General features: G+C 53.1%; 1 protein-coding gene across 1 annotated transcript; it reads left to right on the top strand.

The window, feature by feature from the left end:
* Positions 1–340: 340 nt before the first annotated feature.
* Positions 341–8,213, top strand: KRT8 (keratin 8). The gene is made up of 9 exons (XM_060657512.3): positions 341–783; positions 3,739–3,947; positions 4,563–4,623; positions 5,074–5,169; positions 5,796–5,960; positions 6,245–6,370; positions 7,066–7,286; positions 7,425–7,483; positions 7,789–8,213. Exons 1-9 carry the CDS (start codon positions 442–444, stop codon positions 7,977–7,979), a joined length of 1,470 nt encoding a protein of 489 aa, XP_060513495.1. The 5' UTR covers positions 341–441; the 3' UTR covers positions 7,980–8,213.
* The last annotated feature ends 3,884 nt before the right edge of the window (positions 8,214–12,097 follow it).

Genomic DNA, 12,097 nt, shown 5'->3' with positions numbered 1-12,097 from the left:
AGTCCTTGCATTTATTTCTCCAAGGAGGGAAGGAGATGACGCCCAGAGTAGGACTGCAGCGGCTCGGTGACCCCAAGCAAGTCTCTTTGTTATGTGGGGCCCCTGCAAGGCAACCGTTCTCCCCAGTTTTACACTTCCGTAATCCTTCTTTTCTGAGCTTTTGGGGCAGTGCTAGAGTGGGCTCCTGGGTAGAGGCAGCTCTCTGCTGCCCCCACCTGAGTCCGGCCTGTAGGTGGCAGGTGTCGGGTTAGGCCCAGCCCCCTCAGGGCCTAGCCACTCAGGTACCAGGCTGATCCCCCTCCCCTTGGGCTGTGCTCTCTGTTATAAGGGCCAACCCTGGGGAGCTCTTCCCACCATAGAAGCAGCTTCTCGGCTTCTTCTCGAACCTCAGGCAGGTTCAGCCTACTCGCCTCCACTCCAGCCTCCACACCGGCCTCCACCATGTCCATCAGGGTGACCCAGAAGTCCTACAAGGTGTCCTCCTCCGGCCCCCGGGGTTTCAGCAGCCTCTCCTTCACTAGCGCGCCTGGCTCCCGCATCAGCTCTGCCCTGTCCCGGGTGGGCAGCGGCAGCAGCTTCCGGGGTGGCCTGGGCAGCAGCATGAGTGTGATTGGGGGCTATGGCAGGCCCGGCGGTATGGGGGCCATCACGGCTGTCTCAGTGAACCAGAGCCTGCTGAGCCCCCTTAAGTTGGAGGTGGACCCCAACATCCAGGCCGTGCGCACCCAGGAGAAGGAGCAGATCAAGACCCTCAACAACAGGTTTGCCTCCTTCATCGACAAGGTGAGGACTGCCCCCCCCCCCCCCCCGCTCCGCCCCCCGCGTGGCTGGCAGTGCCTGGGGCTTGCCAGGGGTCCCGACTGGTCTCTTGGTCACCCAGTCTGTGGGTACATCTCCAGCTCTCCACTGGCGACCTGTTGGGCGCCACCCACCCCGCAACACTCTCCCTTCCAGCGATGACTCAGTCCTCCCGTGCATTTTGGTTTGGGCTGGGGCAGCTGTGGGGAGAGGGTCCGGGCCGCTTCTGACTCTCAACCTTGAGGCTTCCTCCCTTACGCATTTCACCCCTACCCGAGTGCTGACCGGGCTATGAAACTTTAGGCCTGGAAGAGCCTTAGCTGTTCAGTTGTGGGGTGGGACGGGAGGCCCCTCGTCCAGGTTCACCCTCTCCCTAGCCCTGCCCCTAGGGCTCCCCAAAGGTGCCCCTCTGCTCTTTTTTTTTTTTTTTTAATTTAAATAGGGTTCGATAGGATTCTGGAAGAAGGAAACGGGTGCCTTGACTCAACCAGGCAAATATTGATTGAGGCCTTTGTCGTCCCAGGGCCCGGGTGTGGGGGCACCGAGATGAGTCATCACCCGGCCCCTGCCCTGGGAACCCGCGGGGTGGGCGGGGTCGGGCGGGGCAGAGCTTCGTCCCCCTCCGCCCCCTCCCCGTCTCCCCCCGCCCCCCCCCCCCCCCCCGCCCCGTCCCGTGGGGCAAGGGGCTGAGGCCTTCCATCGTGGGGGAGTGCTCCCCTACTTGGGGAGCTCTTAGTTTCTGGGGGGTGGGGTCGGGGTGAGGGGACGCCAGGGCCTGGCTTCGGGAAAGCTCCATCCAGGATTCAAAGTCTGCGGGCGTTGGATACCTCGCCCAGGTTTCGTGTCCTGTTCAACCCCATAGTTTATGGCTTCAAATAAGGTGTCTGTCTGCCAACTCCCCTCTCCCCACTCGGCCCTTGGCCCCTTTCACTCTTCCCTACCCCGGCTCCGCCCCAACCTGGCTCCACTTTCCCGACGGCAGGCACCTGGCCGGGTTTTGCAGCCTGGATGTTTGCTGCCCCAGGGGCCCCGGTGGGGGTGGGGGTGGGGGGAGTGCCCAGCGCGCTGGAGGATTGGGCCACTCCCTGCTGAGTGGCTCCTGGAGGCATTGTGGGAAGGGAAGGAGGCAAATCCTGGGGCAGAGTGACGCCCTTAGGAATTGGAGTCCCCCAGGGAATTGGCACTCCCCTGTTTGTGGCCGGCTTGCTGCCCCCTTGGCCCAAAGCACCCTTGACTTTACTCCTTGACGGGGTTTTGTTAGCTTTGGGGTCCTCGCAAGTGAGTAGTTAGGCACGGGCTCTGAGTCCGAGTTCCTGGATCACAGTACTCTGCCCTTCCCTTTGATGGGGCTACTTTGCCAAATCTGATCTCACCTATAAAATGGGCTTGATAATCCCTAAATCAAAGAGGTTTTGCCGATTCAAGCATATGATGTATGTAAAGAGCTTAGCAGTACTTGGCCCATATTAAGCAGTCCAGTAAGGCTAAAGGTTAACATCATGTACTCTTTTATAATTTGGGGGCTGAATGATATGGGGAAGAAAGGATTTCTAGAGAAGAATTTGTTGGCTCTAGACCAGACCCTTAAATTCACCTTCTCTTTTACGTCCCCTCAAGTTAAAGAACAGAAAAAGTGATGACTTGGGGTTAAGAAAAACACATTCTTGTTTTTGGAACCAGTCTGTTATTCTTTCTTTTAAAAATTTCCTTTCTGGGGAGCTTGGCTGGCTCAGTCAGTGGAGTATGTGACTCATGATCTCGGAGTTGTGAGTTCAAGCCCCATGTTGGGTGTAGAGATTACTTAAAAAATAAAATCTTATAAAAAAAATCCTTTTTGATATGCCCTAGTTTCTTCCTGAAATCTGGATCCCTTGAGCCCAAGGAGCCCAGAAACATTGTGTTTGGGGCAGGAGGAGAGGGCTGTGGATTTGTGGGGGGGGGGCGGTTAGTGGGAAGACCTCCGTGATGCTGGAGAATCACAAAGGGAGTGTGGTGGAGATGGGGGTGTTTGGTTTGCACATAGATCTGCCTGGTCTCTTGCCCCTTTCCCAACGCCCAGTGACATCTGCACAGAGATAGGCTCCTGAAAGGGCCCGCCTGGGCTTCTCTAGGCTACCACAGGGTTGGGGAGACCCAGGCTCAGAGAGAATAAGCAACTGAATGTTGCTCGGCACAGGTTGGTAGCAGCATTTGGCTAAAACCTGGGGGGAGCCTGGGTGGCTCAGTCGGTTAAGCGGCCGACTTCGGCTCAGGTCATGATCTCACGGTCCGTGAGTTCGAGCCTCGCGTCGGGCTCTGTGCTGACAGCTCAGAGCCTGGAGCCTGCTTCAGGTTCTGTGTCTCCCTCTCTCTGACCCTCCCCCGTTCATGCTCTGTCTCTCTCTGTCTCAAAAATAAATAAACGTTAAAAAAAAAAAAAATTTAAAACCTGGGTCTTCTGGTCAGTGTTCTCCAGGCCGAAGAGCTCAAGTTTCTCTGTAATCTCTAGGAGTCCCTCAGGGCTACTCCCAATAATAATGATGATGACAGTAATATTTGATATGAGCCCTTGAATTTCCTTTTCAACCTTACATAAAGTATTAATCGCAACTTGGCTATTCTTGCTGATTTGTAATACACAGTGTAAGTAAAGAAGACCTATTTGTTCTACAAGTGTCATTTCAACGTAACTCCCCTAGCTGATCCCTTCCATCTATGCGCTTGCCTATCATCCCCACTTGTCCCCACCCCAGCACTAGAGGCACATGGCCCCCTAGTCCACTCACCACTGTGCTCTTTCATGCCATTGGTGATTCTCCCAGAACAGCTAACCAGCTCTCTGGGTTCTGGAGACCCCACTGCCCGGGAAGTGGGTTAGAGGAAAGGACAGTGCTTGCTTCCCCCCACACTGCACCTGATGGCCTGATGTGGACCTTCTTGCTCCCTCCTTCCCTCATGCAGGTGCGGCACCTGGAGCAGCAGAACAAGATTCTGGAGACCAAGTGGAACCTCCTGCAGCAGCAGAAAACCGCTCGCAGCAACATGGACAACATGTTCGAGAGTTACATCAACAACCTCCGACGGCAGCTGGACACCCTGGGCCAGGAGAAGCTGAAGCTAGAGGTGGAGCTTGGCAACATGCAGGGCCTGGTGGAGGACTTCAAGAATAAGTGAGTTGCCCTCCCACCGCCCCCTACCGACTGAAGTCCTCCTGCCCTGCCTAAGACCCCAGGGCCCTCTGCTTGTTGGGCAGTGCAGTCCTATGTAATTAGGGTGACCAGAGGACCAGGCTTTCCAGGACAGTCTAGGCTTATGCCCATTGTCCAGGCATAATTGTTAACAGCACCCACCCCCTTTCGATCTCAGAACTGTCCAGATTTGGACAACAAGGTATATGTTAATATTTACGTCATAAGCATCAGATGGGAGAGGCCTCTGGTACGTACCTGCAGCCCTGGCCTTATTTTTTCCTTACCCTTGATTTCCAGCACACCCCAGAAAGTTCTGTCTGAGGTCTCCTGTCAATCCCCGCTGCTAACCCTCTTCATATGCCTAATCCAATGTGCACACGTGGTTTCAGAGAGGGGTTTCCTGCCACAGGCCTCCCCACTGGGTGATGATAGCCTGGGGTAGGGGTGGGGAAAGAGTTGACTGGTTGGGGCGGAAGCACCAGACCAGCCTTCATATCCTTCATGAACTGAGTTTCCTAGATATTGCCTCCCCAAATACTCAGGATAACCTCACCTTTGCCTTCACCCTCTGATTCTAATTCTGTTCCTCACCAGATACGAGGAGGAGATCAAAGAACGTGCAGACATGGAGAATGAATTTGTCTTCATCAAGAAGGTGAGGGAACACTCCTCCCTGACCAGACATGGAAGGCGGGGCTTAGAGACTTGGATTAGGAGGTTTTCCGGGTTCTGTCCCTAAATGTGTCCAAGTAATGGGGCATTTGGGTGCCTCCCAGGTATACAGCATAGAAAGATAGACAAGGACCGAGGGATACTTAGGTACATTTGGACAGAACTCTGAACATTGATGTTAGGACGTGGTTAAGAAAATGGAGGTCTGGCCATGGAAGGGCCTCTTAGTGGAGGAGGAGGAGGGCTGCAGAAACTGAGGTAAACGTGTTTGGGCTGGGGATACAGGTGTGATGGGGCTGAGGCTGGAGAATCAGGCCATGGAGTGAGGTGGAAAAATCAGTTGGTTAGAGGTTCTGTGTCTGGGCCATTGGGTGTCCCTGGTTGGGGTTGTGTGTGGACACTCAGCTCAGGCTGCCCCTCCCCTACCACCCAGGATGTGGATGAAGCTTACATGAACAAGGTAGAGCTGGAGTCCCGCTTGGAAGGGCTGACCGACGAGATCAACTTCTTAAGGCAGCTGTATGAAGAGGTATGTTCTTGGGGGCTGAGGACTGAGGGTTCCCCCCCCCCCCCCCCGTCAGAGGCTCCTCCCAGCCCCCAGTGGATCAGCAGATGAGTATCACCACTGAATGATTACAATTATTGACATAACCCAGCATGGTGGTTCTATATGTTTTGCCCCCCTGCATGAGGGTGAGGGAGGCTTTATTACCCTATTTCATAGGTGAGAAAACAGGCTCTGGAATGAAGTATCTTGTCCAAGGTCTTCATACAGAGTGGTGACCCAGCTACAACTTGAACCTGCTCTGTCCCCAGAGCCTTTGTTCTGAATCTTTGGGCCTTCTAGAAAGCTCTTCAGGGGCTTACTACTGGTAGCTGAGTGTGGAAGGGTGCTGCTGCTCAGGTTACTCACCTGAAGCCAGGTTGCCTTATTATCCTTATCTTCTTTCACCTGTACTTCCCCCCAGGTTTCAGGTCTTTGACATGTCTTCCTTCTTCAGGAACGTGGCCCTCTCCCCAGCTCTAATTCCACCTGCTTCTCTCCTCTGTTGCTGGCCTCCCTGTTTTGTCCCTAAAGAAGTCCCTTCTGCCAGAGGGGACTTCTTGGGTGCAGGGACAGGGCCTTACCCCCCCCACCCCACCTACCCCCTACAGGAGATCCGTGAGCTGCAGTCCCAGATCTCGGACACGTCTGTGGTGCTGTCCATGGACAACAGCCGCTCCCTGGATCTGGATGGCATCATTGCCGAAGTCAAGGCCCAGTACGAGGAAATCGCCAACCGCAGCCGGGCTGAGGCTGAGACCATGTACCAGATCAAGGTGAAGAGTGGGGTCACTAGGTTGGCCCTCCCCTCTGGCTGGTTCTGTGCCCTAGTACTTAAGGAGGGAGCAGGACTTCAAAGTCGACCTTGCCTGCTGTGAGCTGGGCCTGCTGAGTGGGTACTGTGGAGACAGGGATATCCGTGTGCCTGGAGGTCTGGAAGAAGGCCAGCAGTGGTGTGTGCATGTGTGTGTGTGTGTGTGTGTGTGTGTGTGTGTGTGGTGGGGCAGGAGTGAGGTGAGATGAGCAGGGCACTTGCCTCACTCCTGCCTCATACCTGCAGTACGAGGAGCTGCAGACATTGGCTGGGAAGCATGGGGATGACCTCCGTCGCACGAAGACGGAGATTTCCGAGATGAACCGGAACATTAACCGACTCCAGGCTGAGATTGAGGGCCTCAAAAACCAGGTATGGGCTGGGCTGGCGGTGGGAGAGGATGCCTGGACATGTGTGGGTGACAGCGAGCAATGCAGCAGGGAGTGAGGGGCCTGGGAAAGAATCCTAAACCGGACTTCCAGGTTCTCAGGCTGCTCCTGGGAGGCTGAAGGGTGCAGAAGAGGTTCCTGGGGCCGTTGCAGGGGCCAGAGGGGGTGGGACAGGCAGGTTGGGGTCCAGAATGGGTTCTCTCAAGTCTGCTTTATTTTATTGTTTTGTATATCAGGGTAAGGTCAGGCTCTGCTGCTTTTAACACAGTCTGGAAAGCAGAGAGCTGGCCCAGTTAGGGCGGGGATGATGCTTCATGGCGTCCCAGGTGAGAAGTTTGTGCAAGGAAGAGTCTGGGAACTGCTTGGATTTCCCTATTCTGGTTCCTTTTTTTTTTTTTTTTTTTTTTTATTATAAGTAAACTATACCCAATGTGGGGCTTGAACTCATGACCCTGGGATCAAGAGTCACATGCTCCACCACCACCAGCCACTGCCCTGCCCCACTCTATTTGGATTCCTGAAGCTCATTGGTAGCATTTTCTTGGTGCTAGGTGGAGTTGGTTAATCTAGGTCAGGGAGAGGCTCTGGTCCCTAAAAAAGGGAAAGGGAAGGTGGGTGCAGGGGGAGGAGATAACCAGGCTCTGCCCTGACCTGCTTACCTTCTCCCTGTCCCCACAGAGGGCTTCCCTGGAGGCCGCCGTAGCTGATGCCGAGCAGCGTGGGGAGCTGGCCGTGAAGGACGCCAATGCTAAGGTGGCTGAGCTGGAGGCCGCCCTGCAGCGGGCCAAGCAGGACATGGCCCGGCAGCTGCGGGAGTACCAGGAGCTCATGAACGTCAAGCTGGCTCTGGACATTGAGATCGCCACCTACCGCAAGCTGCTGGAGGGCGAGGAGAGCAGGTGGGTGTTGGGGGTCTCTGAGCGGCCCTGGCGCCCCAGCCCTGGGACCTGGCGTGGGGAGGGGTGGGAATTGAGTCCCGTGGTCCTGGAACAAGGGTCAGGAGTTGGGTCTGATGTCCGTGTGTCCTCTGGGTCCAGGCTGGAGTCTGGGATGCAGAACATGAGTATCCACACTAAGACCTCCACCGGCTACTCAGGTGAGTGTCCTGGCCCTGGGGTGCAGGGCAGGAGGGTGGGGCCTTTTCAGCCAGCTCCTATACGTCTCCCTCTTGTACAGGTGAGGAAACTGGGGTGCAGTCAGATGTCTTGTCCAAGGTCACATAACTAATTCAAAGCTCTGTCCTACCCTGCTCCTGGTTTCCCCCCAGTAATCCTAAAATAATGAAGCAGGGTGATTTCCCAGGCCTGCGGACTATGTAGGGAGTGACAGGGAACAGGGGACACGGAGTCTGATGTGTACATGGCCTTGTGCGCTCATGTGACTGCTTCTATCCCTGACCAGGTGGGCTGGTCTCAGCCTACGGGGGCCTCATGAGCCCTGGCCTCAGCTATGCCATGCAGTCTGGCTTCGGCTCTGGTGGGAGCTCTGCTTCCTCAAGCCGTGTCAGCTCCTCCAAGGCTGTGGTGGTGAAGAAGATCGAGACCCGTGATGGGAAGCTGGTGTCCGAGTCGTCTGACGTCCTGTCCAAGTGAACAACCACTGTGGTCTCTCCCAGCCTCCCCGCTCCAGTGGCTGCCATAGAGCCTGTGGGGGAAGGAGCTGCACAGGGGAGCATCGGGAACGGGAGGCCCACCTAAGCCTCGCCCCAGTCCTCAGCCTACCCTTCGGGGGAGTCCACTGCCCTGGGTACCCCCTCTTGCCCCCAGCTAAAAGCCAATTCAAGAGTCTTTTCCCAAATAAAGCCTCAGATGGCTCTGCCAATCCCACTTGGCTGTGTGCAGCCCGTGTTAAGGGGTGGGGTGGGGTGGGGTGGGGTGGGGGAGAGGTGGTCGGGAGGCCTCTCTTGGCACTCAGAAGCTGGGGGGAGGGGGTCCTGGAAAGTAGGGGGCACCGGGGAGGAAAGTCTGGCCTTCTCTAGGCTGTTCCCAGAGAGAATTCTTTGCTGAAAGCCAGATGACGCCTTGCCCATTAATGTGCTCTTAAATACCCATTTCATTTTACCTGTGCAACAAAGCCTTCGAGGCCAGCAGAGCAGGTTTTGGGTGGAATTATCAGGAGAGAGTTCAGTTTCCTTTCTATAGCATCACAGGACCGCTTGCACATAGGGCCAAGTAACTGGCCCAACTAGAAAGAGGAGGGTCTGGTATTGGAACCCAGTTCAGTTCCCAAGCCTCTCCTCTTCCTCCTCAGCCAGGCACATGGCATTTTCTTGGTGGTCACAGATGTCTTTTTACCGTCGTGATTCCTTTGCAGCTGAGGACCAAGGAGTCCTCGTTTTCCCATCCCTTCAGAAGCCCAGAGTCCATTTCTAGTAACTGGGTGTGTGTCACACCTGCAATTTCTAGAAGCCGAGATCGTATAGGACTTGGCATTGATAAGTGGGCTCTTCCCTGTTCCACTCATGGTTGCACCCACCCTACAGTGGTCTTTGCCCCCCGCTTTCCACCCTTTTAAATGCACTTTTTATATTATAGACACAGCTGAGTATGCGAAGGGCGTGTGCATTCTGTGTTTGCATGTGGAGGGTGTGCTGTGTGTATATGGGTGTGGATATATTCTGTGGAATGTGTAAAGGGGTTTGCCTGTTTTTGCTGAAATGCAGCCTCCAAGGTCTAGGGCAGGACCAGAGGTTTAGGACACAGTGAGGTGGGGCAGCGCATTCCTGGCCTGTGGTTTCACTGCCACGACCAGGGAGTTCGAGGCTGATATGTTGGCCCCCTAGACTAAGTGTGGACAGGCCCTTATTTACTTTCCGAAACACCAAGGGAGAATAAAAAAGACAATATAGAAGTGTGGACAGCTGGCACTGGAAGTTCAAGTTCTGGTCCTGCTTGTGGGTCTCCCAAGTTTCTGTCCCCAGACCTTGGTTTCCCAGCCTCTGGACTCTATCTTGCTACCTCCCTAGCCACCCACCTCAGTGAAGCTGCTTCCAGACTGATTCCCCTCATTCTACTGCCCCACCCCCTTCCGGGGCCAGGGTTCTGGACTCTGTTGAAATAAAGGACTTCCCTCTTCAATGATAAGACTAAGCACCATTATTTAGAACAGCATTGGGGTGCCTGGGTGGCTCAGTCTGTTGAGTGACTTGGGCTCAGGTCATAACCTCATGGTTCGTGAGTTCGAGCTCTGCGCCGGGCTCTGTGCTGACAGCTCAGAGCCTGGAGCCTGCTTCGGATTCTGTGTCTCCCTCTCTCTCTGCCCCTTGCCCGCTTGTGCTCTGTCTCTTTCTCCCTCTCAAAAATAAAGAAATGTAACCAAGAAATTTAGAACAGCATCATCTCTCTAATTATTGTGGCAGCAGCTTGAAGTAAGAAATTCATTTTTGTCGCAACTTGCAAAGGTATATATACAATGCTAACCAGCCTTCTGCTCACGTGTGACTGACTCACCAGGTCCCAGGAGGTGGCAGGGTAGTGTTAGAGCCCAGAGCAGGCCCACCACGAAGTGAAAGGGACCTCTTGCCCACTGAGGCCCCGAGTCAATATTTTCTATTGTGCACTCCCCAATCCTTCTTGAAGCTAGCCACCTGTCTTATTAGGCCCTGCCCCCGGGACAGTGGGCATGCAGGGGGCAGCCAAGGGTCCCACCAGTAGCCTCCTAGAATTTCCTTCCACACCCCAGGTGTTTGTTCAGGGAAAGACAGAAAAGCTTCGGGGAGAATTCCTTTTCCCTCCCTCCCCCTCCTTCCTGTCCCAGTTGCTGTGTACCTACTATGTGATCAAGGTCACTCAGGAGATAACAAAATACCAGAGCTTAGACAAGGACACTGAGGAAGGACGGAAACGTTACTTCAATACCCACTTGAGGGCGGAGCTTGTCCATCACATTCCAGCCCTCCCGAGGGGCCTGGGTATTAAAACCCCCAAATTATGCACAGACTTTGCATAAGGTTACCCTGTAAGTGATGGAAGTGATGTCTGATGCTTGGACCAGTGGGCGCTTTTTTGACGATACTCGATTTTTATCATATGTACGCATGTCACACGCAGCTGAAAAAATTTAAGCTTGTTTTTGTTTTTGAATAGATCTAAAGGTCCCCCATACACAATTCTAAGTACAAACGGCCTCCTTCCTCACCAGCCACCCGGTTTCTCACCCAGAGGGTAACTAACATTACCTGTTTCTTGTAATTCATCTCAGCTAGAGTTTATGTACATATTAATTCCTTAGGTACATACATATATACAGGTGTACTTTTCTTTCACAAAGGGTTTTACACTATATGTAGTACTATATGTCGTGCTTTGACATTCAGTCAGTGCCTGTTCTTCCATATCAGCATGTAAATTGTTGTCTTATGCTTTTTGAAAGCTGCATAATATTCCACTATGGATGCTATGTATGTATTAGTGTCAGGAAGTAAATAAGTAAGCAAGCAAGCTCTATGCCCAATGTGGGGCTTGAACTCATGACTCTGAGATCAAGAGTTCTGTGCGCTACCGATCGAGCCAGCCAGGTGCCCCATATTACAAAAATTTTTTTAATTGAGTTTTTAATTTTAATTCCAGGATAAAGTCTCATATTTTATTTAACCAATCCTCAAACTGTGGGTCTTTTCAATCTTCTGCTATGACAGCAAAGTTGCAGTTAATGACCTTGGATACATGGCATACGGTACATGATGAGGGTATCTGAATAATTCCCGGAGTTGCTGAGTCAAAGTAAATGTACATTAAAATTTTTTTTAAGGTTTTATTTTTAAGTAATCTCTACACCCAGCATGGGGCTTGAACTCACAACCTCAAGATCAAGAGTTGCATGCCCCACCGACTGAGCCAGCTAGGCACCCCTGTAACGTTTAAATCTTCCATAGATATTAGAAAAGAAGCTTGTGTTCTTATAGGACTGAATTTTAGTTTTCTAGAAAATCTATGGGTATAGAAGGCCCATGTTTGACTATCCCAGGGAAATCAGACATTGCTCCTCAACTCTCACCCCTCCAGGAATAAAATAATGAATCTTCCAAGCATTTGTGGGCCATTCTTCATACATTGTCGTTTCAAGGTTTGCTCTGCCTTCCGAAGGTGATCTGGGCTAAGATGGCCCGTGATAACCTTAGGTGATCTAAAGCAGGCTCAGGAGGAGGTCCGGACAAAACTAGGGTGCAAGGTGGTGGGAAGGGAGGAGGCCACTGGGAGAAGTACCCCATGAGGAAGAGAAGAGGGGGCTGGAGATCAGTTGGCCAGTGGGCCAGCCACAGGCTGCTTCTTTGCATATCCTGGTCAGTGTTAGCTGCTTTGCCTATCCGGCACCCCTTCTCCTGTTCTGGTAACAGAACAAACACTCTGCCCACCTGGCCACTCCCACTGTATCCCCCTTCTTTTCAGGAACTGTCCTTTCCAGCTCTAGCCTGTGGTTCTGGTGGGCCTGCCAGTCACAGTACCTCTTCTCTGGGCCCACGGAGGGCTGGAGTCAGCCTGGCCAATCAGAGAACAAAGCCTTTGTTCCTTTTTTGCTGAAGTGTAACATAGATGTAATAAAAGGCAGAAAGGGCTTGATGGATTTCTGCTTATCTTCCCACGTACAACATAGAACATTTCTTGTATCATAGAAGATTTCCTTGGACTCCTTGCCAGAGTGCACTTTTTTTCTTTTCTTTTTTAATGTTTATTTATTTATTTTGGAGAGAGAGCACAAGCAGGGGAGGAGC

This window comes from Panthera onca, chromosome B4 (genome assembly GCF_046562875.1).
Source record: "Panthera onca isolate mPanOnc1 chromosome B4, mPanOnc1 haplotype 2, whole genome shotgun sequence".
Taxonomy (NCBI): Eukaryota; Metazoa; Chordata; class Mammalia; order Carnivora; family Felidae; genus Panthera; species Panthera onca.
The sequence above is the reverse complement of the archived record's forward strand: the minus strand, read 5'-3'. Positions and strand labels throughout refer to the sequence as shown.

What these genes read in the sequence shown, in the direction of transcription:
- KRT8 (XM_060657512.3), top strand. Translation starts at nt 442, where the DNA reads ATGTCCATCAGGGTGACCCAGAAGTCCTACAAGGTGTCCTCCTCCGGC. An exon ending in TTGCCTCCTTCATCGACAAG is followed by an intron (nt 784 to 3,738) that starts GTGAGGACTGCC and finishes TCCCTCATGCAG; the next exon opens with GTGCGGCACCTGGAGCAGCA. An exon ending in GACCTCCACCGGCTACTCAG is followed by an intron (nt 7,484 to 7,788) that starts GTGAGTGTCCTG and finishes ATCCCTGACCAG; the next exon opens with GTGGGCTGGTCTCAGCCTAC.